The sequence below is a fragment of the Trachypithecus francoisi genome, unplaced genomic scaffold (assembly GCF_009764315.1).
Source record: "Trachypithecus francoisi isolate TF-2019V2 unplaced genomic scaffold, Tfra_2.0 Lachesis_group12, whole genome shotgun sequence".
NCBI lineage: Eukaryota > Metazoa > Chordata > Mammalia > Primates > Cercopithecidae > Trachypithecus > Trachypithecus francoisi.
The window spans coordinates 112497422-112524967 of NW_022681457.1; the positions used below are offsets into that span (position 1 = coordinate 112497422).

Here is a 27546-nt window from a genome sequence, read left to right on the forward strand (position 1 = left end):
TCCTGCTGCAGCCTCCTGAGTAGTTGGGATTACAGGCATGTGCCACAAAGCCCACCTTATTTTTGTATTTTTAGTAGAGATGGGGTTTTGCATGTTGGCCATGCTGGTTGAGAATTCCTGGCCTCAAGTGATCCTCCCATCTCGGCCTCCCACTGCACCCGGTCCATATAACTTTTTTTTTTTGGTGACAGGTTCTTGTTCTGTCCCCCAGGTTGGAGTGTTGTGGTGCAATCTTGGCTCACTGCAACCTCCACCTCCCAGGTTCAAGTCATTATCCCAGCTCAGCCTCCCAAGTAGCTGGGATTACAGGCACCTGCCACCACACCTGGCTAATTTTTGTATTTTTTGTAGAGATGGGGATTTTGCCATGTTGGCCAGGCTGCTCTCGAACTCCTGACCTCAAGTGAGCCACCCACCTCTGCCTCCCAAAGTACTGGGATTACAGGCGAGAGCCACAGCATACGCCCCCCCCATGTTACCTATTTTGTTTGACTTTTTCATGGTGAAGATGCATTTGTAATCAGAAAAAAGTTAACAGTTAAAAACAACCCTAGGCCGGGCACAGTGGTTCACGCCTGTAATCCCAGCACTTTGGGAGGCTGAGGCAGGTGGATCATCTGCGGTCAGGAGTTCGAGACCACCCTGGCCAACATGGTGAAACCCCGTCTCTACTAAAAAGACAAAAACTAAGGCCGGGCGCGGTGGCTCAAGCCTGTAATCCCAGCACTTTGGGAGGCCGAGATGGGCGGATCACGAGGTCAGGAGTTCGAGACCATCCTGGCTAACATGGTGAAACCCCGTCTCTACTAAAAATACAAAAAACTAGCCGGGCGAGGTGGCGGGCGCCTGTAGTCCCAGCTACTCAGGAGGCTGAGGCAGGAGAATGGCGTAAACCCGGGAGGCGGAGCTTGCAGTGAGCTGAGATCCGGCCACTGCACTCCAGCCTGGGCGACAGAGCGAGATTCCGTCTCAAAAAAAAAAAAAAAAAAAAAAAAAAAAAAAAAAGACAAAAACTAGCTGGGTGTGGTGGTGGGTGCCCGTAATCCCAGCTAGTCATGACGCTGAGGCAGGAGAATTGTTTGAACCTGGGCGGCAGAGGTTGCAGTGAGCCAAGATTGCGACATTGCACTCCAGCGTGGGCGACAGAGCAAGACTCCATCTCAAAAACAAAAACAAAAACAACCCTAATATACACAAATACACACACAGGCTTGTGTCGGCACGAACCAGCTCAAGAATATTCAAAAAAACAGATTAGACATGGTGGCTTTCAGAGAGAGGAACTGAGCAGCTGCGGGGAAAGGATGACAGAAAGATTAAGATTTGTGCTGTTTGAATTTATGATGAGTCAAATTTGAAAATGAAAAGCCTCAATTTTTTTTTTTTTTTTTAATTGAGATGGAGTCTTGCTCTGTCGCCCAGACTGGAGTGCAGTGGCCCGATCTCGGCTCATTGCAACCTCTGCCACCTGAGTTCAAGCGATTCTCCTGCCTCAGCCTCCCAAGTAGCTGGGATTACAGGCACGTGCCACCATACCCAGCTAATTTTTTTGTATTATTAGTAGAGCCAGAATTTCGCCACGTTGGCCAGCCTGGTCTCAAACTCCTGATCTTAGGTAATCCACCTGCCTCGGCCTCCCAAAGTGCTGGGATTACAGGCATGAGCCACTGTGCCTGGCTTTTAAAAGACTTTCAGGCCGGGTGGGATGGCTCACACCTGTAATCCCAGTACTTTGGGAGGCCGAGGTGGATGGATCACCTGAGGTCAGGAGTTTGAGACCGGCCTGGCCAACACGGTGAAACCCCATCTCTACAAAAATTACAAAAATGTGTCGGGCATGGTGGGGCATGCCTATTATCCCAGCTACTCGGGAGGCCAAGAAGCTAGCATGACCTTTCTTTTTTTTTTTGGCTTTTTTTTTTTTTTTTCCTTTTTGTGGAGAACGGGGTCTCGCTGTATTACCCAGGCAGGTCTCGAACTCCTGGGCTCAAGCTATCCTCCCGCCTCTGCCTCCCTGAGAGCTGGGATTACAGGTGTGAGCCACCGCGCCGGGCCACATGACCTTTCTTAAAGGCTCTAAAAAGAGGGCTCTTGGCTGGGCGCGGTGGCTCACGCCTGTAATCCCAGCACTTTGGGAGGCCAAGGTGGGTGGATCACCTGAGGTCAGGAGTTCAAGACCAGCCAGACCAACCTGGTGAAACCCTGTCTGTACTAAAAAAACAAAAATTAGCCGGGCGTGGTGATGGGTGCCTGTAACCCCAGCTACTTGGGAAGCTGAAGCAGGAGAATTACTTGAACCCGGGAGGTGGGGGTTGCAGTAAGCCAGGATCGCACCATTGCACTCCAACCTGGAAGACAGAGCGAGACTCTGTCTCAAACAAAAAAAAAAAAAGAGGGCTCTTAAAACCTCTCCCTGCAGACACTCACACCAAGATGCACGCACACCCACTCGCCCTGAGCATCTTCTCTTCAGTGGTTTAAATGACCTTTAATAGAAACTCTCCAGTTTCTGACGGTCTGTCCCTCTCTTCAGAGGCATCCAGGACAGGGTGACCCAGTACGGTGTGTGGACCTGTCACTCCCCTCCCACAGGCAAGTAGAAGATTGAGGTGTGCACAGATGCCTCTTCTGTCTCCCAAGAGGTTCTCTGCAGTCGCTGTCTCCAGGGGACTACAGTTTGCTCTCATGACCAGCCACGGAGGCAGAAGTCCCAAACTCAGGGCGGCCCTTGGAGTCTGATCCAGGCGTCTTTACCCCAAAACTTGAAGCAGAAGTCCCTGGTGCAACAGCTGTGCCTGGGAGAAGCTCTGGCCGTGGCTTCTCACCCACAGTCTTTCTGGGCAACTTGAAGAAGCCCCTGTTCTGCTCAAGTCTCACCCCATGGAAGAGGCGGAGGAAGGGGGCCTTGGTTTTTCAGGAAGACAGGTTGGAGAGGACGAGTCACTACAAAGCAGTAAAAGTGAACAGTGTCTCCAGAGGCTGGGTCCAGAGCACCACGGAGAGCCCCAGCCATGGAGGTGTGTTCCGTCTCTGGCCTACAGGAATCTCTCTGAATCTCTCTGATTGGTGGCTCCTAGAGCAATGGGAAGTCAAGAGCCAGGAGGCTGGACTGGGTTCCCCGGGACCCCGAGGTCCCAGAGGCTGCTGGGCAGTGGTTGTCAGCAAAGAAGAAAGGTCCAAGAGGGTCAGGCCTGGTCAATTAGGGATCAACGAAGGAGACTGCGATGTAGCGGGTGCCCCTGGTGGTGGGGAGCCCCTCATGGTAATGCGTGAGTCGTCCAGGGTGCATGAGGGTCCAGCCCTTCCTCGGGGCTCGGATGGAACAGTTGTAGCGCAGGAACCGACAGCCCCCGCCCTGGGAGACAGAAAGCACCAGTGCCCTTTCTCCACCGCCCCCTGCCCGTCTGTTCTCCCGTATGTCACAGCCAAGTGGCCCTCAGCACTGCCAGCCTTGGGATGCCTTCTGGAGTGACAGCCACAAGTGCTGCCTAAGGAAGACACTAAACAAAGAGTAGTGGCTGGGCGTGGTGGGTCACTCCTGTAATCCCAGCACTCTGGAAGGCCGAGGCGGGTGGATCGCCTGAGGTCAAGAGTTCAAGACCAGCCTGGTCAACATGGTGAAACCCTGTCTCTATTAAAAATACAAAAACCAGCTAGGCATAGCAGCACACACCTGTAATCCCAGTTACTCGGGAGGCTGAGGCAGAATTCCTTGAACCCAGGAGGCAGTGAGCTGAGGTCGCTCCACTGCACTCCAGCCTGGGCAACAGAGTGAGACTCTGTCTCAAAAAAAAAAACAACAGGCCGGGCGCGGTGGCTCAAGCTGTAATCCCAGCACTTTGGGAGGCCGAGATGGGCGGATCACGAGGTCAGGAGATCGAGACCATCCTGGCTAACACGGTGACACCCCGTCTCTACTAAAAAATACAAAAAAAACTAGCCGGGCGAGGTGGCAGGCGCCTGTAGTCCCAGCTACTCGGGAGGCTGAGGCAGGAGAATGGCGTAAACCCGGGAGGCAGAGCTTGCAGTGAGCTGAGATCCGGCCACTGCACTCCAGCCCGGGCGACAGAGCGAGACTCCGTCTCAAAAAAAAAACAAAAAAAAAAAAATAAAATAAAGAGTAAGTGATCAAAGGCTCTAGCCTTGGAGTCAGGCAAACATCATCTCCACTCTCTACTAACTGTGACCAACCTGAGCTTCAGTTTCCCCTTCTGTAACATGGGGGTTAAACAGAACAGGGCTGTGAGAATTAAACGAGATATTACAAATAAGAGCTGAGGACCAAGTTTCCCAACCTCACCGCTATAGACACTTTGCTGTGGAAGCCTGTCCCGGGCATCTCTGACTTCTACCCACTAGGTGCCAGTAGCCCCTCACAGTTGTAAAAACCAAACATGTCTCCAGCCACTGCCAATGTCCCTTGGAGGCCACAATTGCTCCTGGTTGAGAATCCTTGGATTAGGGATACCTGATATGTTTGTTGTAAGCTCTCAAAAAATTATAGCTCCAGCCTGGGCAACATAGTGAAACCCCATCTCTACAAACAAGAAAAAAAATTAGCTGGGTATGGTGGCACAGGCCTGTGGTCCCAACTACTTGGGGGGCTGAGGTGGGAGGATTGCTTGGGTACAGGAGGTTGAGGCTGCAGTGACCTGTGATCATGCCACTGCACTCCAGCCTGGGTGACAGAGTAAGACCCTGTCTCAAAAAAAAAAAAAAAAAAGATTATAGCTGTTTTTATGGGCATTCTTCATAGCACCCAGCCCAGGGCTAAGTTCAAAAAACCTCTTTTTATTTTTTTGGAGACAGAGTCTCGCTCTGTTGCCCAGGCTGGAGTGCAGTGGCACAATCTTGGCTCACTGCAACCTCCACCTCTTGGGTTCAAGAGATTTTCATGTCTCAGCCTTCTAGCCTTCTGGTAGCTAAGATTACAGGCGTGTGCTACCACGCGCAGCTATTTTTTGTATTTTTAGTAGAGAGAGGGTTTCGCCATGTTGGCCAGGTTGGTCTCAAACTCCTGGACCCAAGCGATCTGCCTGCCTTGACCTCCCAAACTGCTGGGATTATAGGCATGAGCCACCATGCCCAGCCCAAAAATCTCTTAAAATAGTAGCTTAAGAGCCTGGCCCCTCCTCCTACTAGATTGTGACCCCTTCCAGGAAGCCCTCCCACAGACCCGTACCCTTTTTTTTTCTGGTTCCCTGGCACTGGTTCCCCAGCACTGGTTCCCCAGGACCCCTCTGCCTCAACCACCCTGAAGGCTCTCCCCAGTCGGCCCTCAATATCCCCACTGCTGGCCCCTTGACCCCGGCTGGCTCCTGCTCACCTCGTAATCTACCCCGACTCGGTTCAGGGCGATGTTGATGGTGAAAGTGGAGGCATCATGGTGCGGCATCAGTGAGGGCTGCTCATCAGGCTTGTAGCGGACAACAAAGGCCAGGTCAAACTGGGCCTGTACCAAGGCAGGGGGCAAGAGAGGCCATGTTAGTCAAGGATGCCACAAAGGCCAGGAGAGGAGGGTGCACACATGAGGCCTGGTCTGGCCTGCTGCAGGTCAGCGTACAGCGGCCAGGTCTGCATGGGGCTGTATGCTCCAGTGCCTGCAACTGCCTGGCACAGAAAAGGTTCTCAACAAAAATGTATGGACAGAGGTGAGAGAGGGAGGGAAGGAAGATAAGGGAAGGGAAGGAAGGAAGAAAGGAAGAGAGGGAGGGAGGGAGGAAAAGGGAAGACAAGAAACGAAAGGGAAGGAGGCCGGACATGGTGGCTCACACCTGTCCCATCTCTACTAAAAATACAAAAAATTAGCCAGGCATGGTGGTGGGCATCTGTAATACCAGCTATTTGGGAGGCTGAGGCAGGAGAATCGCTTGAACCTGGGAGGCGGAGATTGTAGTGAGCCAAGATTGCGCCACTGCAATCCAGCCTGGGTGACAAGTGCGAAACAACGTCTCAAAAAAAAAAAAAAAAAAATGAAAGGAAGGATGAAAAGACAAAAACAGCCGGGCGCGGTGGCTCTAGCCTGTAATCCCAGCACTTTGGGAGGCCGAGACGGGCGGAACAAAATGTCAGGAGATCGAGACCATCCTGGCTAACACGGTGAAACCCCGTCTCTACTAAAAACCATACAAAAAATTAGCCGGGCGAGGTGGCGGGCGCCTGTAGTCCCAGCTACTCAGGAGGCTGAGGCAGGAGAATGGCGTAAACCCGGGAGGAGGAGCTTGCAGTGAGCTGGGATCCGGTCACTGCACTCCAGCCTGGGCCACAGAGCGAGACTCCGTCTCAAAAAAAAGAAAAGAAAAGAAAAACAAAACAAAAGGGGGCATACAATCCTCACAACCCTTTCTGGCAACTATCCAGGCTGGATTCCTGAGGCAGGACCCAGGCACCTGGAGAAACCAGGGACCAAGGAAGGAATTGAGTGAGGACTGGAGAAAGCCAAGGCGGCCGTGGACAGACACATGAGTGACAGCACTGGAAAGAATTGTGAGAATTAACCAAGGCCAGTCAGGTAACGGGGAATCACAGTAAGCATTCAAGGGATGAATGACTGCTGTCAGTAACGGGAGTTGAGGGTTTTCCTCACTATTTTCCTCACTTCTTCCTCACATCCAAAGAAGGCTGCTTCGGATGAAGCAGGGCCCAAGCGTGGGGCACAGGCTTGCGGCTAGGGAGGCAGTGGGCACGCTGGCCAGCTAAGGCGGGCGGGGGTGCTTTTGTGGTGGGCTGGTACAGGAGCCACTGAGGCAGGGTTAATGACAAGGAAGAAAGATTCAAAAGGGCTGAGGTCAGTCGGGCATGGTGGCTCATGCCTGTAATCCCAGCACTTTCGGAGGCAGAGGTGGGCGGATTACTTGAGGTCAGGAGTTCGAGACCAGCCTGGCCAACAAGGTGAAACCCTGTCTCTACAAAAACTACAAAAATTAGCTGGGCATGGTAGCGCACGCCTGTAATCCCAGCTACTCATGAGGCTGAGTAAGACTCCGTCTCAAAAAAAAAAAAGGCCAGGCGCGGTGGCTCAAGCCTGTAATCCCAGCACTTTGGGAGGCCGAGAAGGGCAGATCAGGAGGTCAGGAGATCGAGACCATCGTGGCTAACACAGTGAAACCCAGTCTCTACTAAAAAATACAAAAAACTAGCCTGGCGAGGTGGCGGGCGCCTGTAGTCCCAGCTACTCGGAAGGCTGAGGCAGGAGAATGGCGTAAACCCGGGAGGCGGAGCTTGCAGTGAGCTGAGATCCAGCCACTGCACTCCAGCCTGGGCGACAGAACGAGACTCCATCTCAAAAAAAAAAAAGAAAAAATAACAGGCCCAGGCTAGAGGCCAGCTGGCCGGCCCTAGATGCCCACCCCAGCACCCTGTCTTCCCACACACTACTAGGTGGAGGGGGTATGTGCGGTGAGACCTCACTCCTGCCTGGGGACCAAATATCCAGGCCTCTCCCATACGCTGGGATGCTCCTCCACCCCTACTCCAACCCAACCCCTTCCCACCCCTCCCCTTGCCAACTCTCCAGCCTCCACCCACTCCTGGCCCTTCCACCCATGCCCCCCACTCCACCCTACCCCTCCCACCTATCCCCCTGCCCCACAGTGGCCTCCACCTCCCCACCAAATCCTGCCCCTTCCAGTCTCTCCACTCCCTCACCCCTGGCCCCCTTGCCCCTGCAGGCTTTCCACACCCACTCACCCTTGTCCCTCCCAGGCCCCCTACTCCTCCCCACCCCTCCCAGCTTCTCCACCACTTCCCACCCCACCCCTGCTCTTCCCAATCCCATCCCCACCCCTCAGTCCCTCCACCTCGTGCCCCACCCTTGCTCCTCCCACGCTCCCCATACCCCCACTCCACCTCAGCCCCTTCCAGCTTCTCCACCTCCCACTCTACCCCCACCAGTCCCAGCCACTGCACTGACACCCCACCCAACCGTCCCCGCATCCTGGCTATGCCCCAGGCTTGCCCACCCTGGTGTAGTAGCCGGGGTAGAGCTTCTCCGTCATGGGCGCAATGTACTCCAACAGGAATTTGTGCCACTCCCGCTCAAAGCCGATCTGGTTCATGTGGATGTCAATAGTCGGAACGTTCTCGTAGCCACCCTGGATGCGGTTGTCCTAGAGGTGATCGAGGCCAGTGTTCAGGCAGAATTCTAGGATGGCCCCCAGGCTCCCACACCCTGGTGCCCAGGCTCTGTCTACTCCCCTCCCCTATACCCAGGAATGTGACGGGACCATGTTATATTATATGAGAAAACGGAATGGGCTTTGCAGATACAATTAAGGCCCCTAATCAGTTGACTTTGAGTTAATCAAACAGGAGATTGATTTGAGTTAATCAAACAAAAGTAGGTTGGGGGGGCCTTCCTGCAGATGCAGGAAAACCTTTGTTTTTTGAGACAAGGTATCCCTCTGTCGCACAGGTCAGAGTGCAATAGCGCAACTTCAGCTCACTGCACCCTCAACCTTCCAGGCCTAAGTGATCCTCCCACCTCACCCTCCCGTGTAGCTGGTACTACAGGCACACACCACCATGCCCAACTAATTTTATTTTTATTATTTTTATTTTTGTGTGTGTGTGACAGAGTCTCACTCTATTGCCCAGGCTGGAGTGCAATGGCGCCGTCTCAGCTCACTGCAACCTCCACCGCCTGAGTTCAAGTGATTCTCCTGCCTCAGCCTCCCAAGTAGCTGGGATTACGGGCGTGCACCACCATGTCCCGCTAATTTTTTTTTTTTTTTTTTTTTTTGAGACAGAGTCTGGCTCTGTCATCCAAGCTGGAGCACACTGGTGCGATCTTGGCTCACTGCAAGCTCCGCCTCCTAGGTTCACGCCATTCTCCTGCCTCAGCCTCCCGAGTAGCTGGGACTACAGGTGCCCGCCACCACACCCGGCTAATTTTTTGTATTTTTAGTAGAAACAGGGTTTCACCGTGTTCACCAGGATGGTCTTGATCTCTTGACCTTGTGATCCACCCGCCTCGGCCTCCCAAAGTGCTGGGATTACAGGTGTGAGCCACCACACCCGGCCTTTTTTTTTTTTTTCCTTTAGTAGAGATGGGGTTTCATCATGTTGGCCAGGCTGGTCTCGAACTCCTGACCTCAGGTGATCTGCCCACTTCAGTCTCCCAAAGTGCTGGGATTACAGGTGTGAGCCACGTGCCTGGCCACTAATTTTATTCTTTGTAGAGATGAGGTCTCACTATGTTGCCCAGGCTTGTCTTGAACCCCTGGGCTCAAGCGATCCTCCCGCCTCAGTCTCCCAAAGTGTTGGGATTACAGGCATGAACCACTGCACCTGGCTAAAGGAGGATCTTGAAGAGAGACTCTGTCTCTTGCTGGCCTTGAAGAAGCAAGTTAAGTTCTACAGCTGCAGGGGAATGAATTCTGCAACAACCAAGTGAGTTTGGAATGGAACCCTGGGCCTCAGATGAGACTCCAACCCCAGGTGATACCTCAATGACCCAGCTAAACTGGGCCCAGATTTCTGACCCACAGAAACCAGGAGATAACACATGGGTGTTATTCTGAGCCACGGTCATTTGTTACAGAGCACTGAAAACTTGTTCCAGGGCCAGAGTCAGCTGGAGTCCGATGTCTGGCCCTGTCACTGGAGCACAAGCATCAGCCAGCCCCCGGAATACACGGGCTAGTCCAGTTCCTGGCTTCTGGAGATGAGCTCAGCAACCAAAGCATGTGGATTAGGAAGGCAACCAGAACTTCAGGTTAGTCCAGTTGCCACGTCAGAGGTTGGCACACAGGTCCAGGGTCTCATACGCCTTTAAAAATGGTGCCTTAAACTTGGGAACACACATTTCTGTTAAACAACTTAGAAAATGAGGCCAGGCATGGTGGCTCACGCCTGTAATCCCAGCACTTTGGGAGGTCGAAGTGGGTGGAGCACCTGAGGTCAGGAGTTTGAGACAAGCCTCACCAACATGGTGAAACCCCTGTCTCTACTAAAAATACAAAAATTAGCCGGGCGTAGTGGTGGATACCTGTAAACCCAGCTACTCAGGAGGCTGAGGCAGGAGAATCACTTGAACCCAGGAGGCAGAGGTTGCAGTGAGCTGAGATTGTGCCATCGCACCCCACCTGGATAACAAGCAAAACTCTGTCTCAAAAAAAAAAAAAAAATTATACATGGTGGCCAGCACCGTAATCCCAGCTACTTGGAAGCTGAAGCAGGAGAATCGCCTGAACTCAGAACTCAGGAGGCAGTGGTTGCAGTGAGCTGAGATCACACCACTGCACTCCACCTGGGCGACAGAATGAGGCTCCATCTCACACACACAAAAAAAAGAACTTAGAAAATGGGAAGCGGGGAGCCGGGTGCGATGGCTCACGCCTGTAATCCCACCTCTTTGGGAGGCTGAAGCGGGTGGATCACAACATGAGGTCAGGAGTTCGAGACCAGCCTGACCAACATGGTGAAACCCTGTCTCTACTAAAAATACAAAAATTAGCCGGGCGTAGTGGTGGATACCTGTAACCCAGCTACTCAGGAGGCTGAGGCAGGAGAATCACTTGAACCCAGGAGGCAGAGGTTGCAGTGAGCTGAGATTGTGCCATCGCACCCCACCTGGATAACAAGCAAAACTCTGTCTCAAAAAAAAAAAAAAAAATTATACATGGTGGCCAGCACCGTAATCCCAGCTACTTGGGAAGCTGAAGCAGGAGAATCGCCTGAACTCAGAACTCAGGAGGCAGTGGTTGCAGTGAGCTGAGATCACACCACTGCACTCCAGCCTGGGCGACAGAATGAGGCTCCATCTCACACACACAAAAAAAAGAACTTAGAAAATGGGAAGCGGGGAGCCGGGTGCGATGGCTCACGCCTGTAATCCCACCTCTTTGGGAGGCTGAAGCGGGTGGATCACAACATGAGGTCAGGAGTTCGAGACCAGCCTGACCAACATGGTGAAACCCATCAGTACTAAAAATACAAAAATTAGCTGGGCATGGTGGCAGGTGCCTGTAATCCCAGCTACTTGGGAGGCTGAGGCAAAAGAATCGCTTGAACCTGGGAGGCAGAGGTTGCAGTGAGCCGAGATGGTACCACTGCACTCCAGCCTGGGTGACAGAGCGAGACTCCATCTCAAAAAAAAAAAAGGAAAGAAAAAAGAAAATGAGAGGTGGGTTGGGGCTTGAAGTACATAGGAGATACGAATGTTGTAAAACTGTCAGGAGACGAAAAATTATTTTCTGAAGTTTCTCTTCTGTGAAAGGGGCGAGGGCAGAGTTTGCTTACTAAGTAATGTTGCCTGTAAGTACAGTGGTGTATTTTTATTCAAGATTGTGCTCTTTTATCAAAATCCTATGGAAATAAATGTTCTGGGATCATTAAAAAAAAAAAAGGTACCTTAGGCCAGACATGGTGGCTCCTGCCTGTAATCCCAGCACTTTGGGAGGCTGAGGCAGGCAGATTACTTGAGGCCAGGAGTTCGAGACCAGCCTGGCCAACATGGTGAAACCCAGTCTCTACTAAGAATACAAAAATGAGCCAGGGATGGTGGCACATGCCTGTAGTCCCAGCTACTGGGGAGGCTGAGGCAAGAAAAGTGCTTGAACTGGGGAAAGGAAGGTTGCAGTGAGCTGAGATCATACCACTGCCCTCCAGCCTAGGTGACAGAGTGAGGCACTGTCTCAAAAAAAAAAAAAAAAAATTTACACACACAAACACACACAACTAAATAAATAAATAATACCAAGATTAGCTGGGTATGGTGGCACATGTCTATAATCTGAGCTACTCGGCAAGCTGAGGCATGAGAATCTCTTGAACCCAGGAGGTGGAGGTTGCATGAGCCAAGATTGCGCCACAGCACTCCAGTCTGGACGACAGAGTGAAAGGTGTCTAAATTAAGTAAGTAAGTAAATAAATAAAATGAAATTGTGCCTGGTTCACAACCAGCCTGGGTGACATAGCCAGACCCCGTCTCTATTATTTAAAAAAGTATATATATAAAAAAAGAGCCGGGCGCGGTGGCTCAAGCCTGTAATCCCAGCACTTTGGGAGGCTGAGACGGGTGGATCACAAGGTCAGGAGATCGAGACCATCCTGGCTAACACGGTGAAACCCCGTCTCTACTAAAAAATACAAAAAACTAGCCAGGCGAGGTGGCAGGTGCCTGTAGTCCCAGCTACACGGGAGGCTGAGGCAGGAGAATGGCGTAAACCCGGGAGGCGGAGCTTGGAGTAAGCTGAGATCCGGCCACTGCACTCCAGCCTGGGTGACAGAGCAAGACTCCGTCTCAAAAAAATAAGAAAGAAAGAAAGAAAGAAAGAAAAGAAAGAAAAGAAAGAAAAGAGGCCGGGCGCGGTGGCTCAAGCCTGTAATCCCAGCACTTTGGGAGGCCGAGACGGGCGGATCACGAGGTCAGGAGATCGAGACCATCCTGGCTAATATGGTGAAACCCCGTCTCTACTAAAAAATACAAAAAACTAGCCGGGCGAGGTGGCGGGCGCCTGTAGTCCCAGCTACTTGGGAGGCTGAGGCAGGAGAATGGCGGAAACCCAGGAGGCGGAGCTTGCAGTGAGCTGAGATCTGGCCACTGCACTCCAGCCCGGGCGACAGAGCGAGACTCCGTCTCAAAAAAAAAAAAAAAAAAAAAAAAAAAAAAAAAAAAAAAAAAAAAAAGAAAGAAAGAAAGAAAAAAAGAAAAACATGGTGCCTGAACTTTCCAGAACAGGAACAGGTATTGGGATTCTCATGGAAAGAACACAGGGCCTCTCGCTCTCACCAGGCCACCTGCTCCTGCTGTCTGATGAACTTGGACCTGACAGCCCTTCCTAATGCCCCTCATCCCACTTTGGCCCTTTCCTCCCCAGTTCCTCCTGGGGGACGTCTAGGGAACCAAGCTAAGCCATTCCAATGGCAAACCAGGAACTGAAAACCTAGTAGCTTACGGTCAAGGCAACTCAAAGCCACACAGTGGCAATAGCAGCTTGGGAACCAAACTCCATCTCGGGTTTCTCAATCCCTCTACTCCTAACCGCCTGCAGACACCCATGCCAGCACCCCTATGTCAAGAGTCCCAGAGAGGGTGGCTAGGCCAGCTTGCCAGGAGAAGGCCCTGGACAGTGAGTGGCACTGATGGAGAGGCGGCCTCCCTGCGGCCCCAGCCCCAGGCATCAGGGTCCCCACCTTGTTGTCACCCAGAGACCACTGGCCAAAGTGTTCCATCTCCTCCACCAGTTCGTCACAGGCCGCCTCCGTGAAGATGGGGAACCAGTAGACATCCGGGCAGGGCTGGGGAGGGCAGGGACTCAGTCAAGGGGGTCCACAGTGGCACCACGGAATCCTCCTCCCTCTTCAGGGCCCCACACCCAAGCCAGGGAGCCCCCCGAGTGTCCCCGGGCAGCAGGGGCTTGTCAATCCTGGAGAGACTGAGTGGGTCCCTAAAGGGAGAAGGAGGCAGAGCCCAGAGACAGACTTTCCCAGCCGAGGTCACAGAGTCACGAGCGCCAAGGCCAGGAGAGAAACATGGGTATGGAGGGAGGGAGGGGGCAGAGGCCCCAGGCTCGGGGGAAGCAGACATTAGTGAGTGGAGAGAAGTGGCCACTCCCCACACTAGTCCAGGCATGATGGGCCACAGTGGCCATCACATCCGGGATGTTTTCCTCCTTCCTGCCTAGGCCAGGGAGAGAGGCCCTGCAGACCCCCACAGCCTCCAGCAGGAAAGTGCCAACAGGTGGAGGGGCCATCCCGCCGCCTCCCACTCCCATCCCGCCGCCCCCACTCCCATCCCGCCAACCCCCCACTCCCATCCCACCACCCCCTACTCCCATACCGCCGCCCCCACTCCCATCCCGCCGCCCCCACTCCCATCCCGCCAACCCCCCACTCCCATCCCGCCAACCCCTACTCCCATACCGCCGCCCCCACTCCCATCCTGCTGTCCCCGACTCCCTGGGGCAAGTGGTTTCCCTTCTGTGCCCTGCCCTCTGCAGCAGGCGAGGCCGGTCCAAGAGAGTGTCCATGGCTCTTACCGTCTCCACCAGCTTCCCAGCCAGGGCCTTGGTGTAGTTCTGGTGGATGTACTTCTCCTTCCAGTCCTGTGGGGAGTGGGAAGCAGGCTAGGGTCCTCACCACTGGCTCAACTGCATGGGATGCTCCAAGCAGACCCCTCAAAGTGGGAGTGAAGGTGTACATGCCTGGCGGAGGCAGGTGTCCACCTGCGCCCACTGGGTGCGTGTGTGTTGTCTGGGTGCACAGGTATCCCCATAGGAGGTGGTGTTCGCACATGTATATATATGTGTATGCCCGTGTATACATGTCTGTGCGCAGGCATGTGCTTACACCCAACAGCTGCGAGCTCCCAACGTCTAGAAACAGTCACAACTGTCTGCCCTTCTGATCATCACAACACCCTCACGGGCAAGACAGGCTGGGACAGTATACTCATTCTGGAGCTAAGATAACTGAGGTCCCCTAGGCCGGGCGCGGTGGCTCAAGCCTGTAATCCCAGCACTTTGGGAGGCCGAGACAGGCGGATCACGAGGTCAGGAGATCGAGACCATCCTGGCTAACACGGTGAAACCCCGTCTCTACTAAAAAATACAAAAAAAAATTAGCCGGGCGAGGTGGTGGGCGCCTGTAGTCCCAGCTACTCGGGAGGCTGAGGCAGGAGAATGGCGTGAACCCGGGAGGCGGAGCTTGCAGTGAGCTGAGATCCGGCCACTGCACTCCAGCCTGGGCGGCAGAGCGAGACTCCGTCTCAAAAAAAAAAAAAAACAAAAACTGAGGTTCCCAAAGTTGAGAGGCTCAACTAAGTCCCAGTTGATGGCAGAGCTAGGCCACAAACCCAGGCCTCTGAGTCCTGGTTCCTCCTCCAGTAGATGGTGTTGGCTCTCTGGACACCCTCCTCTCCCTACCCAAATCCTGCCCTACAGCCTCCTGGGGGGAAGGGAGGGTGGCAGGTGGCCCACAGGGGTCTTGGCTGTTGTAAGGCTCTGAGAGGGAAGTCCCTCAGACTGCAGGATCACTGGGCCCCTTCTGCTCCCAACCCCTAGGTACCCACCCCAGCCTCACCTCGGGGTTACTGAACACCTCCCAGAGGTCGTTGTGCAGGTGGGTGGTGCGGTAGCTGTCCAGGGAGAGTAGGTGGCCAAGGGTGTGCCGGTTGGTCAGGAACATGAACACATCCTGGGGAAGGCAAGCCCAGTGGAAGAGGCGCTCCCTCACCCCTCCCCTGCCCCCATGCCTCCCCTGCACACTCCCAGATGGGCAACAGTGCAGCCTCCTCTGCCCACCGGACTGAAGTTCACAAGATCACAGACCAAGTGCAGTCACCCCTGTATCCCCAGGGCCCAGCCCAGGCCTGACACTGAGAATGCAATCAGGGAAGTCTTCCCAGAGGACTGAACACAGAATGAAAGAAAAAATGCATAAAAGAAAAGGAGTATGTTCTGATCCTGAAATGTTGGTCACAGGGGAAAACTTCATCTTGCTGCATGTTAAAAAAAAAAAAAAAAGTCACAAAAATATATGGAGCGGGGCGCAGAGACAGGGTGAGGTGTCTCTCGGGCACATCACTTGAAGTACTTTTAGGTGGAAAGTTTCGTTTTCTTTGGGCTATGTCAAAAATGTAAATAAGCCGGGTGCGGTGGCTCACGCCTGTCATCCCAGCACTTTGGGAGGCCAAGGCGGGTGGATCACGAGGTCAGGAGATCGAGACCATCCTGGCCAACATGGCGAAACCCCATCTCTACTAAAAATACAAAAAATTAGCCAGGCATGGTGGCGGGCACCTGTAGTCCCAGTAACTCGGGTGAGCAGAGATCGCGCCGCTGCACTCCAGCCTGGGAGACAGAGCAAGACTCTGTCTCAAAAAAGAAAAAAAAAAGTAAATAAAATAGATGGTGTAAAAACCAGGTCTGCTAAAAGGTCCCTGCAGACCCCTGAGGACCAGCCCTTGTGCCAGACGGCCCCCATTCCTCCACCAGGCGCTAGTGGCTTCCAAGATGCCCTGCTAGAATCTCGGGAGCTCCCAGGCCTATGGTGACAAGGCGGCCCGCCATGAGGGTCAGAGCTGGAGGCCCACCTTCCCGCCTGCCCTATCCACAGGGCGTCCTGTGCTGCCCACTGCTGGCTGACCTGCTGCCGGACGTTGGCACAGAAGGCCATGTCGGGGTCCAGCTTGCTGTGGTGGAAGAGATCTGGGGACTGCAGCTCACCCCGCAGGGCACTGCCTTTGATCAAGTAGATGTTTGAAATATAGGGCACATTCCAGACACCACTGTGGGAGAGAGAGAAAGAGGGTGGGGTCAGAGGCTGGTGGTGGGGAAAATGGAGGGAGTCACAGGCTGGTGGTTGGGAGTCACAGCCTGGGGTCTGGGGAGTCTGGGTTGTGAGAAGGGGAAGGCACAGGCTGGGAGGGCACAACTGTGGTGATTTGATTCCCCCACCCTGGACACATGGGCCTGTTTGTCAGGAAGTCCTTCCGTGTGTCTAACTGCAGTCTTCCTTGCTTCAGGTTCTACAGGAATTTGAGGGTAACAAGGAAAGGAATACTGGGGAGGGAGCCCCACAAACCCAGGCAGACGCCAGATGAAGGTGTCCCTCACCCGCCCCCACCCTGCAGGTACTCACATGCGCCGCCCCTGCACAATGTCCACGTAGTCCTCGGAACGGGCATAGTAGCCATCTGCACTGAGAGCCCCCCAGAAGTTCGACCACAGCCTCCCATGCCGGGTCATCAGTGGGGCGATGACGTTCCTGAGGAAGGGAACACCTCAGTGGGAGGTCGCTGCCCACTGGGAGTGGGAGGCAGCACGAACCAGGGATGGGGGGAGAAGGGAAGGGGGAGGAGGGTGCCCCTCAACCTGCACGCAGGGGTCCCCAAGCACCTCACTGGGACAGACAGTGCCTTGGCTGGGGTGTCGGGGGTTTGGCTCATCTGGTACCTGCTCCCTTCCATGGGGCAGCCAGGAGCAGACAGGGCAGGACACCTTCTCTATCACAACCTGGGGTATCAGGCTGGGGATCCACAACTCCAGGTAACAGGTGAGGCCGAGGAGGAGGAGGAGGAGGAGGAGAAAGAGGACGAGGAAGATGAGGAGGAGGAAGAGGGAAAAGGAGGAAGAGGAGGAGAAAGACAAGGAGGAAGATGAGGAGAAAGAGGAGCAGAAGGAGGAAAAAGAGGAGGAAGAGGAGGAGGAGGAAGGGGATGAGGAAGATGAGGAGGAGGAGGAAGAGGAGGAGAAAGAGGAGGAGGAAGAGGAGGAGGAGGAGGAAGAGGAAAAGAAGGAAGAAGAGGAGGAAAATAAGGAGGAAGATGAGGAAAAAGAAGAGGAAGAGGAGGAAGAAGAAGAAAAAGGAAGAAGAGGAGGAGGAAGACAAGGAGGAAGACGAGGAGGAGAAAGAGGAGCAGGAGGAGGAAGAAGAGGAAGAAGAGGAGGAGGAGGAGGAAGAGGATGAGGAAGATGAGGAGGAGGAGGAAGAGGAAAAAGAAGGAAGAGGAGGAGGAAGACAAGGAGGAAGATGAGGAGGAGAAAGAGGAGCAGAAGGAGGAAAAAGAGGAGGAGGAGGAGGAGGAAGGCAAGGAGGGCTCCCACCCAGGGACCAGGCCAATCCTGAGCAGTGCTGGGCGCAGACGGAGCAGCCTCACTTGTTCTGTTGGATCAGCAGCCGCAGGCTGTTGGGCTCGGTCAGGGCCACATCAGCATCCATGCTGAAGTAGTAGGTGCAGCTGCGGTCCTGCCGGCACAGGTCTCTGCAAGGAGGACGCAGGGTCAGTGCACCTGATCCTGGTGCACTGGTGGCTGCTCACATCTGTGACCAGAGTCTGGCTTCACCACATATCAGCCAAGGGGCTTTAGAGAGGTCACACCGGCAGTCTCAAAGGTCCCTCCCCACCCTCAGTCCCAAAACCCTGGACTGTGGGGCTCTCACCCAAGGCCCAGAGCTTGGCAACTGGTATCAAGTGCCCTGAAAACCCTGGTACTGGGAAGAACACAGCCCACAGGTGCCTACATGGCCCAGGGTGGGGAGTAAGCTGGGGCTGACTTTCTGAAATGCAATTTGGTAACTTGTACCAAAAGCCTTAAAAAGTTACTTTTGTTTATCTGGTACAGGACTCAGCAAACAAGGGTCTGTGAGTCAAACTCTGGCCCTGCTGGTTTTATACAGCTCATGGGCTAAGAACAGCTTTATGTTTTACCTTTTCTTATTTTTTAAATTTTTTAATGTTTATTTATTTATTTATTTATTTAATTTTTTTTTTTGAGACGGAGTCTCGCTCTGTCACCCAGGCTGGAGTGCAGTGGCCGGATCTCAGCTCACTGCAAGTTCCACCTCCCGGGTTTACGCCATTCTCCTGCCTCAGCCTCCCGAGTAGCTGGGACTATAGGTGCCCGCCACCTCACCCGGCTAGTTTTTTGTATTTTTTTAGTAGAGATGGGGCTTCACCATGTTAGCCAGGATGTTCTCGATCTCCTGACCTCGTGATCCGCCTGTCTCGGCCTCCCAAAGTGCTGGGATTACAGGCTTGAGCCACCGCGTCCGGCCTATTTTTTTATTTTTATTTTATTTTATTTTATTTTAAAAAATTTTTTTGAGAACGAGTCTCACTCTGTTGCCCAAGTTGGAATGCAGTGGCGCAATCTCAGCTCACAGCAACCTCCACCTCCCGGGTTCAAGCGATTCTCCTGCCTCCGCCTCCCAAGTAGCTGGGATTAGAGGTGTGCACCACCATGCCCAGCTAATTTTTGTATTTTTAGTAGAGACAGGGTTTTACCATGTTGGCCAGGCTGGTCTCAAACTCCTGACCTCAGGTGATCTGCCCGCCTTGGCCTCCCAAAGTGCTGGGATTACAGGAGTAAGCCACTGCGCCCGGCCTTTTTTCCTTTTTTAGAGATAGGGGTCTCACTGTGTCACCCAAGCTGGAATGCAGTGACACAATCATAGCTCACTGCAGCCTCAACTTCCCCAGCTCAAGCAATCCTTGGCCTCCCAAAGTGCTGGGAATATAGGCGTCACCCACTGCACTTGGCTGGCTTCATGTTTTTAAGTGGTTTCAAGAAAAAAAAATTAAAAGAAGAAGATGTAAAAATTATGTGAAGTTCATCACCAGGTGCAGTGACTCATGCCTGTAATTCCAGCACTCTGGTAGGCTGAGGCAGGAGGATAACTTCAAGCCATGAGTTTGAGACCAGCCTGGGCAACATAGCAAGATTCTGTCTCTACAAAAAATAAAAATAAATAAATTAGCTAGGCGCAGTGGCTCACACCTGTAATCCCACCACTTAGGGAGGCCAAGGTGAGCGGATCACTTGAGGTCAGGAGCTCGAGACAGGCCTGGACTACATGGTGAAACCCTGTCTCTACCAAAAATACAAAACTTAGCCAGGTGTGGTGGCATGCACCTGTAATCCCATCTACTCGGGAGGCTGAGGCAGGAGAATCGCTTGAACCCGGGATGGGGAGGTTGCAGTGAGCGGAGATCATGTCACTGCACTTCGGCCTAAGTGACAGAGTGAGATTGTGTCTCTAAATAAATAAATAAATAAAAATTTAAAAATTAACTGGATGTGATGGCACATGTCTGTAGTCCCAGCTTCTTGGGGGGCTGAGGTAGAAGGATCACTTGAACCCAGGCGTTTGAAGCTCAGTAAGCTATGATCCTGTCACTGCACTCCAGCCTGGATAACAAGAGTGGCACCAAGTCTCAAAAACAAAAAAAAGACAGGAAAGTCAAATTTCAGTGTCCAAAAATGAAATTTTGCTGGAATGCAGCCTCCCTCATTCACTTATGTATTATTTGTGGCTGCTTCTGTGCTACTAGGGCAGAGCTGAGTGGTTGCAACAGAGCCAGCAGAGCCAATTTGCAAAGATTTATGATCCAGTCCTTAGCAGGAAGTTTGCCGACCTTTGATCTGGACTGTCTGACTCTTCTACAATCAACACAAATTGCTTCTTTCTTTGTTTTCGTTTTGCTTTATGAGACAAGGTTTCACTCTGTTTCCCAGGCTGGAGCACAAGTGGTGCAACCACAGCTCACTGCAACCTCGACTTCCCGGGCTCAAGAGGTCCTCCCTCCTCAGCCTCTTGAGTAGCTGGGACCCCAGGTCCAAGCCACCACACTTGGCTATTTTTTTTTTATTTTTGAAGAGATAGGGTCTTGCTATGTTGCCCAAGCTGTTCTCGAACTCCTGGCCTCAAGCGATCCTTCAGCTTTGGCCTCTCAAAGTGCAGGGATTACAGGCATGAGCCACTGCACCCAGCCTTTTTTTTTTTTTTTTTATAATAAAGCAAAACATTCGACGTTGGCTCCCTAATTGTCAGCCTTTGTGTACTTCTGCCCCCAGTCCTTCCTCTTTCTCTGATTTGCTTCCTGAACCCAAATAACATGGCTCAGCCCTGCTCAGGAGTCCCGAGGGTTGGCAGGACAGAGGCTATTTTCCCATTTGACAGATGGAAACTCCAAGGCCCAGAGAGGGGCAGGAACTTGCTAGAGCACACACAGCCTTCTGAACTCCTGTCACTCAGCCTGCGGCCCCTTACCACAGCCACAGCTCCCCCACCCACCACTGTCAGTGGAGAGTACCGTGGCCCACAACTCACGCGCCCATGTTCCTGGCGTCCGCATTCGCCATCCGCACCTCGGGGCCCACTAGCTTCACGGACTGGTACTCGCTGCCATGCTCTGCCAGGAACTCTTCCACCTGAGCCTTGTGGTGCTGCTCCTGGGGGTGAGGATGGGGAAGGGGTTGCGGGGGTGAGGAGGAGGACACAGCTTCCACCCAGGGACTGCAGCACCTCCTGTCACTGCCAGGCTGTGCCCCTTCATCTCTGGCACCCCGGCCATCTGCTTTCCTTCGCCCATGCCAGCCCTGTGCCAGGAACGCCCTTCCCTGGCCATCCTTTGCCCATTCTCCTCTGACCAGGCCAGGCCTTCTAAGGGCCTCTGTCATCAGGATAGAGCCCCGCCACCACTCTTAGGATCCCACATCCAGGGACATTGCTGATTACTGCGTGTGGCCCAGGAATCCACTTTGTTACAAAATGTGTCAGGTGATCCTGGACTTTGCTTTGAAAGACAACAGTCCGGCCGGGCGCGGTGGCTCAAGCCTGTAATCCCAGCACTTTGGGAGGCCGAGACGGGTGGATCACGAGGTCAGGAGATCGAGACCATCCTGGCTAACATGGTGAAACCCCGTCTCTACTAAAAAAATACAAAAAATTAGCCGGGCGATGTGGCGGGCGCCTGTAGTCCCAGCTACTCGGGAGGCTGAGGCGAGAGAATGGCATAAACCCGGGAGGCGGAGCTTGCAGTGAGCTGAGATCTGCCACTGCACTCCAGCCTGGGCGACAGAGCGAGACTCCGTCTCAAAAAAAAAAAAAAAAAGAAAGACAACAGTCCATGTTGGGTGCAGTGGCTCATGCCTGTAATCCCAGCACTTTGGGAGGCCGAGACGGGTGGATCACAAGGTCAGGAGTTCACTAGCCTGGCCAAGATAGTGAAACCCCGTCTCTACTAAAAATACAAAAATTAGCCAGGCATGGTGGCGGGCACTTGTAATCCCAGCTACTCAGGAGGCTGAGGCAGAGAACTGCTTGAACCCAGGAGGCAGAGGTTGCAGTGAGCCAAGATTGCGCCACTGCAGTCTAGCCTGGGCAACACAGCAAGACTCCATTTCAAAAAAAAAAAAAGGAAAAACAATAGTCCGGCTGGGCGCGGTGACTCATGCCTGTAATCCCAGCACTTTGGGAGGCTGAGGCGGGCGGATCATGAGGTCAGGAGATCATGACCATCCTGGCCAACATGGTGAAACCCCATCTCTACTAAAATACAAAAAATTAGCCGGGCGTGGTGGTGGGTGCCTGTAATCCCAGCTACTCGGGAGGCTGAGGCAGGAGAATGGCTTGAACGCAGGAGGCAGAGGTTGCAGTGAATCGAGATCACGCCATTGTACTCCAGCCTGGGCGACAGAGCAAGGCTCCATCTCAAAAAACAAAACAAAACAAAAAACATTAGCCAGTTGTGATGGCGCATGCCTGTAGTCCCAGTTACTTGGTAGGCTGAGGCAGGAGAATCGCTTGAACCCAAGAGGCAGAGGTTGCAGTGAGCCAAGATCGTACCACTGCACTCCAGCCTGGGTGACACGGCGAAACTCTGTCTCAAAAAAAAAAAAAAAAGAAAAGAAAACCAATTTGACTGCCACCAGGTACAATTAGGAAGGATTAACAGGGACAGGGATGGAAGTGAAGATGACAACAGTTAGAAGCACCTATAGGCCGGGTGCGGTGGCTCAAGCCTGTAATCCCAGCACTTTGGGAGGCCGAGACGGGCAGATCACGAGGTCAGGAGATCGAGACCATCCTGGCTAACACCGTGAAACCCCGTCTCTACTAAAAAAATACAAAAAACTATCCAGGCGAGGTGGCGGGTGCCTGTAGTCCCAGCTACTCGGGAGGCTGAGGCGGGAGAATGGCGTAAACCCGGGAGGCAGAGCTTGCAGTGAGCTGAGATCCGGCCACTGCACTCCAGCCTGGGTGACAGAGTGAGACTCCGTCTCAAAAAAAAAAAAAAAAAAAAAAAAAAAAGAAGCACCTATATGTGTCCTGTGCGCCAGGCACCTTTTACGGACTTCACATGTCAACTTGCTTAGCCCTTGCAGCAATTCTGTGTGATTGGACAATTATTATCCCTATTTTATTTACTTATTACTTATTTATTTATTTATTTATTTATTTTTTGAGACTGAGTTTTGCTCTCGTTGCCCACGCTGGAGTGCAATGGCACGATCTCGGCTCACTGCAACCTCCACCTCCCAGGTTCAAGCGATTCTCCTGCCTCAGCCTCCTGAGCAGCTGGGATTACAGGCATGTGCCACCACAATCGGCTTAATTTTGTATTTTTAGTAGAGGCAGGGTTTCACCATGTTGGTCAGGCTAGTCTCGAACTCCCGACCTCAGGTGATGTACTCACTTCAGCCTCCCAAAGTGCTGGGATTATGCCCGACTATTATCCCTATTTTACAGATGAGAAACTAAAGCACAGAGAGGTTGAGTAATGTGCCCAAGGTCACACAGCCAATAAAAATAGTGGCACTGGGATTCAAACTCACCCAGACTGACTCCAAAGTCAACTCAGTGATTTGGGGACACAGTCCACTGGTGACTGTCATTTGGCCCAGATAAGCAAGATTCAGTGAGACCTTCAGAGGTCTCAGGCTATGTTGTGAAGCTGGGCCCTGGACCTAAGCCACATGACAACCCCTCAGAGTGCCTGCTACTCACGTGGTTGTGGATGAAAAGTCGCATGTGTTTCCGGGGGTAGTGGAGCTGCAGGAGCCGCTGGAAGAACAGGGACACGAACGGCGTGGGCTGTTCGATGAACATGCCAACCAAGACCGTGGGCAGAGCTTCATCCTGCACCAGGGAGGGTGGCACGAGAGTCCAGCAGTGTCCGGCCACAGCACTGCCACTCCACCCCAGGGTGGCCCAAGGAAGCCAGAGCCAGAATCAGAAGCATGTAGACTTCCCAAGAAAGGTGCCCGGGCTGGGGACCTCCAGGCAGGGGGTGCAAGAGGGCAGGGAAGCAGCAGGAAGGTGCCCTGGGGAGGGAGCAGCAGGAATCCAGGCCTGGAGCAAGGACCCGGTTGAGGGCCTGCTGTCCGGAGATCGTGGCTGGCGTGGTGTTCATGGTGAGTCAAAAATGAGGATGAGGTTCATGGGATGGGGAGGGGGCTGCAGGAGAGCCTGAAGGACCAGGCAGAAGAAACCAGAACCTGGACATTTCGGAGGAAGCTAGAGACATGCAGTCTGAGAGGGCTTCCAGGAGAGGGCACTTGGGTGGCAATCAGGATAGAACCCCAGGCAGGCAGATGACCTCTTCACTTTCCACCAAAGACAATGGAGACCATTCCAGAATCACCCATCTCGCCATCTCAGGGGACTGAGCTCCCCGTGTCCCTCAGGCACAGGCCTGGGCGCAGCCTCACCCCAATGCCCTTGAGGCTGCGCAGGCCTTCGTCACACACAGTGCAACCCGTCTCGAAGGTCCAGAAGCGTGGGATGTAGTTGCCCAGGTAGTTCAGCTGCAGCTGTTGGGGAAACGTTGGGTCCCAGAGAAGCCGGTCAGCCCCACCCGCCACAGCCCTGACTCACATCTGGGCCCCTGGTGAGTCAGCAGCATCCAGCCTCCTCCCACTCCCTAAGAGGGTCTTGGAGATAATGCTCCATCCCCAGGAGATCACCAAGCCACTCTGAGAGAGGGCGGGGGAGGGCTTGGCGCTCTAGTGCTTCTCCTGAGAGCTTGTAAAATGCAGATTCCTGGGTCCAGTGCAAACATGAAATAAAGGTTTACTGAGTAAATAAATGACTCTGCCCTGGGGTGACAGTGCAGATGGCTCTGGTAGCCCAGCCTAGGCCTGGATGGGGACAGCAGCCTCCTATGTGTCCTGTGCCCAGCAAGAATAGACGGAGTACCACTGACCACCACAGCAGGAAAAGAAGGCACCACGCTGAGCTCAGATGTGAGGACAGAAGTAGTGAGTTTATAGCATGCCCCCAGGTAGGTGGCCCTGGCCCCAGGGAGACACTGTGGGGTCACGGTGAGAAAGAAATTGGGGCTCTGGCCCCCCTCCCACACTCCCCAGGGGCTGGGGGCCCCCTACCTTGGTTGGCCCATTGCCATGGATCAGGACTGGGAGGGTGTCATAGGCCAGGTTCCTCGCTCTCACATGGCCCATTTCAAACTTGAGCACGACCTCATCTGGGGGTCAGAAAGCACAGCCCCACCCAGCATCAGACCCAGAAGTCAGGCTCAGGGTCCAACCAGTGGGCTCAAATCCCAGCTCTGCAGTGGGTAGATTATGTCCTTGGGCAAGTCACTTCTCTTTACGCCTCAGTTTCCTTATCTATAAAATAGGAATCCCTTTTTCATAGGGTGAGGGGGAGGATTTGTGTTGGGCAAGCGTGGGGGACCAAGCCTGGCCCATGATGAGCACAGAATTCATGGCAACCCCTGTACTTGCTGTGGTTATTTACAGCCAGAAGCAGGGACTGGGAGAAGAATAAAGACGTGGGGGCCGGGCGCGGTGGCTCAAGCCTGTAATCCCAGCACTTTGGGAGGCCGAGACGGGCAGATCACGAGGTCAGGAGATCAAGACCATCCTGGCTAACACGGTGAAACCCCGTCTCTACTAAAAAAAAAAATACAAAAAACTAGCCGGGCGAGGTGACAGGTGCCTGTAGTCCCAGCTACTCGGGAGGCTGAGGCAGGAGAATGGCGTAAACCCAGTAGGCGGAGCTTGCAGTGAGCTGAGATCCAGCCACTGCACTCCAGCCTGGGCGACAGAGCGAGACTCCGTCTCAAAAAAAAAAAAAAAAAAGACGTGGAACATCCCAGCTCCAGGCACATCAGAGAAGCCCCAAGAGAAAGGGTCTGGGAGGCGCCTTCTCTGAGTAGGCAGAGCAGCACTGAGAAAATGCCAGAGTCACACAAAGGGGAGGCCTAGGCATGATCAGGACAGATCTTGTCCCAGTGGAGGAAGCCCCTTTAGCAGGGCCCCAATACCCATGTTTTGTGTGTGTGTGTGTGTGTGTGTGTGTGAGTTTTGAGACAGAGTCTCGCTCTGTCACCCAGGCTGGAGCGCGCAGTGGCACAATCTTGGCTCACTGCAACCTCCACCTCCCAAGTTCAAGTGACTCTCCTGCCTCAGCCTCCTGAGTAGCTGGGATTACAGGCTACAGGCATCCCACCACCATGCCCAGCTAATTTTTGTATTTTTAGTAGAGACGGAGTTTCACTATGTTAGCCAGGATGGTCTCAATCTCCTGACCTTGTGATCCGCCCGCCTCGGCCTCCCAAAGTGCTGGGATTACAGGTGTGAGCCACCGCACCCGGCCCATTTTTTTTTTTTTAGACGGAGTCTCATTCTATTGCCCAGTCTGGAGTGTAGTGGCATGATCTCGGCTCACTGCAACCTCCACCTCCCAGGTTCAAGTGATTTTCCTGCCTCAGCCTCCCAAGTAGCTGGGATTACAGGCACATGACACCATGCCCAGCAAATTTTTGTATTTTTACTAGAGACAGGGTTTCACCATGTTGGTCAGGCTGGTCTCGAACTCCTGACCTCTGGTGATCCACCCGCCTTGGCCTCCCAAAGTTCTGGGATTACAGGCATGAGCCACTGTGCCCGGCCCCCAATACCCATGTTTGACCCTATTAGTCTGCACATAGGAAAATGGGCATTTCAGTGGGGCACGCTGGCTCACACCTGTAATCCCAGCACTTTGGGAGGCCAAGTGGTAGGATCACTTGAGCCCAGGAATTTGAGACAAGCCTGCACAACATAGCAAGACCCTGTCTCTATTTTAAAAATTAAAATAGGGCTGGGCACGATGGCTCACGCCTGTAATCTCAGCACTCTGGGAGGCCGAGGCAGGCAGACCACCTGAGGACAGGAGTTCGAGACCAGCCTGGCCAACATGGTGAAACGCCGTCTCTACTAAAAAAAATACAAAAATTAGTCGGGCATGGTGGCGTGCGCCTGTAATCCCAGCTACTTGGGAGGCTGAGGCAGGAGAATCGCTTGAACCTGGGAGGCGGAGGTTGCAGTGAGCTGAGAATTCGCCACTGTATTCCAGCCTGGATGACAGAGCAAGACTCCATCTTAAGACAAAAAAAAAAAGGAAAACAACTCCTGACCTGCCTGGATCTGAACTTAGTGCTTCTTAACCCCCAGAAACCGCAGGCAAAGGGCACACTGTTTCTGCATTTTTCTGGGAGCAGAGCCGTAGCTTTCATCAGATTCTCAAAAGGGCCATTTAGCCACAAAGTCAGCAATGAGTAGATCTTGTTCACTTCCCTTTTGAAAAGATAAGAAAACTGAGTCCCCTGTGGGGAGGAGGTGTGACTTGCTTGAGATCACTCAGGAAGACCTATGGCAAAGCAATGTCATCATCAGCCACAGACACGAGGCCAGGCCCAGGGATGTTTGTGGCATCAAAGGTCAAGTAGCCTTTTGCTTCCCAAGCTGCCCATCCCACTAGCTGAGTTCCCGCCCCCAGCCTAGGACTGCTTCACCTGGAAGGTGGGAGGGCCGGGAAAGCAGGGAAGGAGGGCCCACCCGTAAGGACCTCGTATGCAGGGCAGGGGGTCCAGCACCTGCTGTGCACATCCCCCAACTCCTCCCAGGCTGAATGCTCACCTGTCCCAGGCCCCCAAGAGAGACACGGCTCTGCGCCGGGACATCCAAGTGGTCCCTGGGGACCTAGGGATGAACCCAGTGACCTCCCAGCACATGGCCAGAAAGAAACAGCCCAGTTCTCCTCCTTGGGCTCGGGCTCTGCCAGGAATCCTTCCTATCACCCCTCTCAGGATCCACCCCTCCCCATGGGGGCTGCTCACCCAAAGCTCCATCCAGGTTCTGGAAGATACGGCAGCGGTGGTCCAGGGTGATATTGATCTGCTCCTGCAGGAAAGAGGGTACCAGGCTGCAGCAGGGACAAGCCCTGGGGGAGGCTGGGGCTACGTCTCACCCAGTGGGGGGAATCTGTCCCCCAGGCTCGGCCCTCTCTCCCCACACCTACTCTGCCATATCA

General features: G+C 53.4%; 1 protein-coding gene across 1 annotated transcript in view; it reads right to left on the bottom strand.

Annotated features, from left to right (window-relative positions):
* Positions 1-2468: 2468 nt before the first annotated feature.
* The window catches only part of PLOD1 (procollagen-lysine,2-oxoglutarate 5-dioxygenase 1), a 45540-nt gene continuing 20462 nt past the window's right edge, over positions 2469-27546 (bottom strand). Inside the window, exons 6-19 of the mRNA XM_033228331.1 lie at positions 27353-27416; positions 24615-24712; positions 23940-24041; positions 23236-23367; positions 20557-20678; positions 17603-17707; positions 16585-16710; positions 16090-16231; positions 15025-15138; positions 13983-14048; positions 13138-13242; positions 7962-8108; positions 5327-5452; positions 2469-3355 (exon numbers count right to left, since the gene is read on the bottom strand). Of these exons, the coding sequence (XP_033084222.1) occupies positions 3200-3355; positions 5327-5452; positions 7962-8108; positions 13138-13242; positions 13983-14048; positions 15025-15138; positions 16090-16231; positions 16585-16710; positions 17603-17707; positions 20557-20678; positions 23236-23367; positions 23940-24041; positions 24615-24712; positions 27353-27416 (1605 nt within the window). The 3' untranslated portion in view covers positions 2469-3199. The remainder of the gene's footprint in view (positions 3356-5326; positions 5453-7961; positions 8109-13137; positions 13243-13982; positions 14049-15024; positions 15139-16089; positions 16232-16584; positions 16711-17602; positions 17708-20556; positions 20679-23235; positions 23368-23939; positions 24042-24614; positions 24713-27352; positions 27417-27546) is intronic.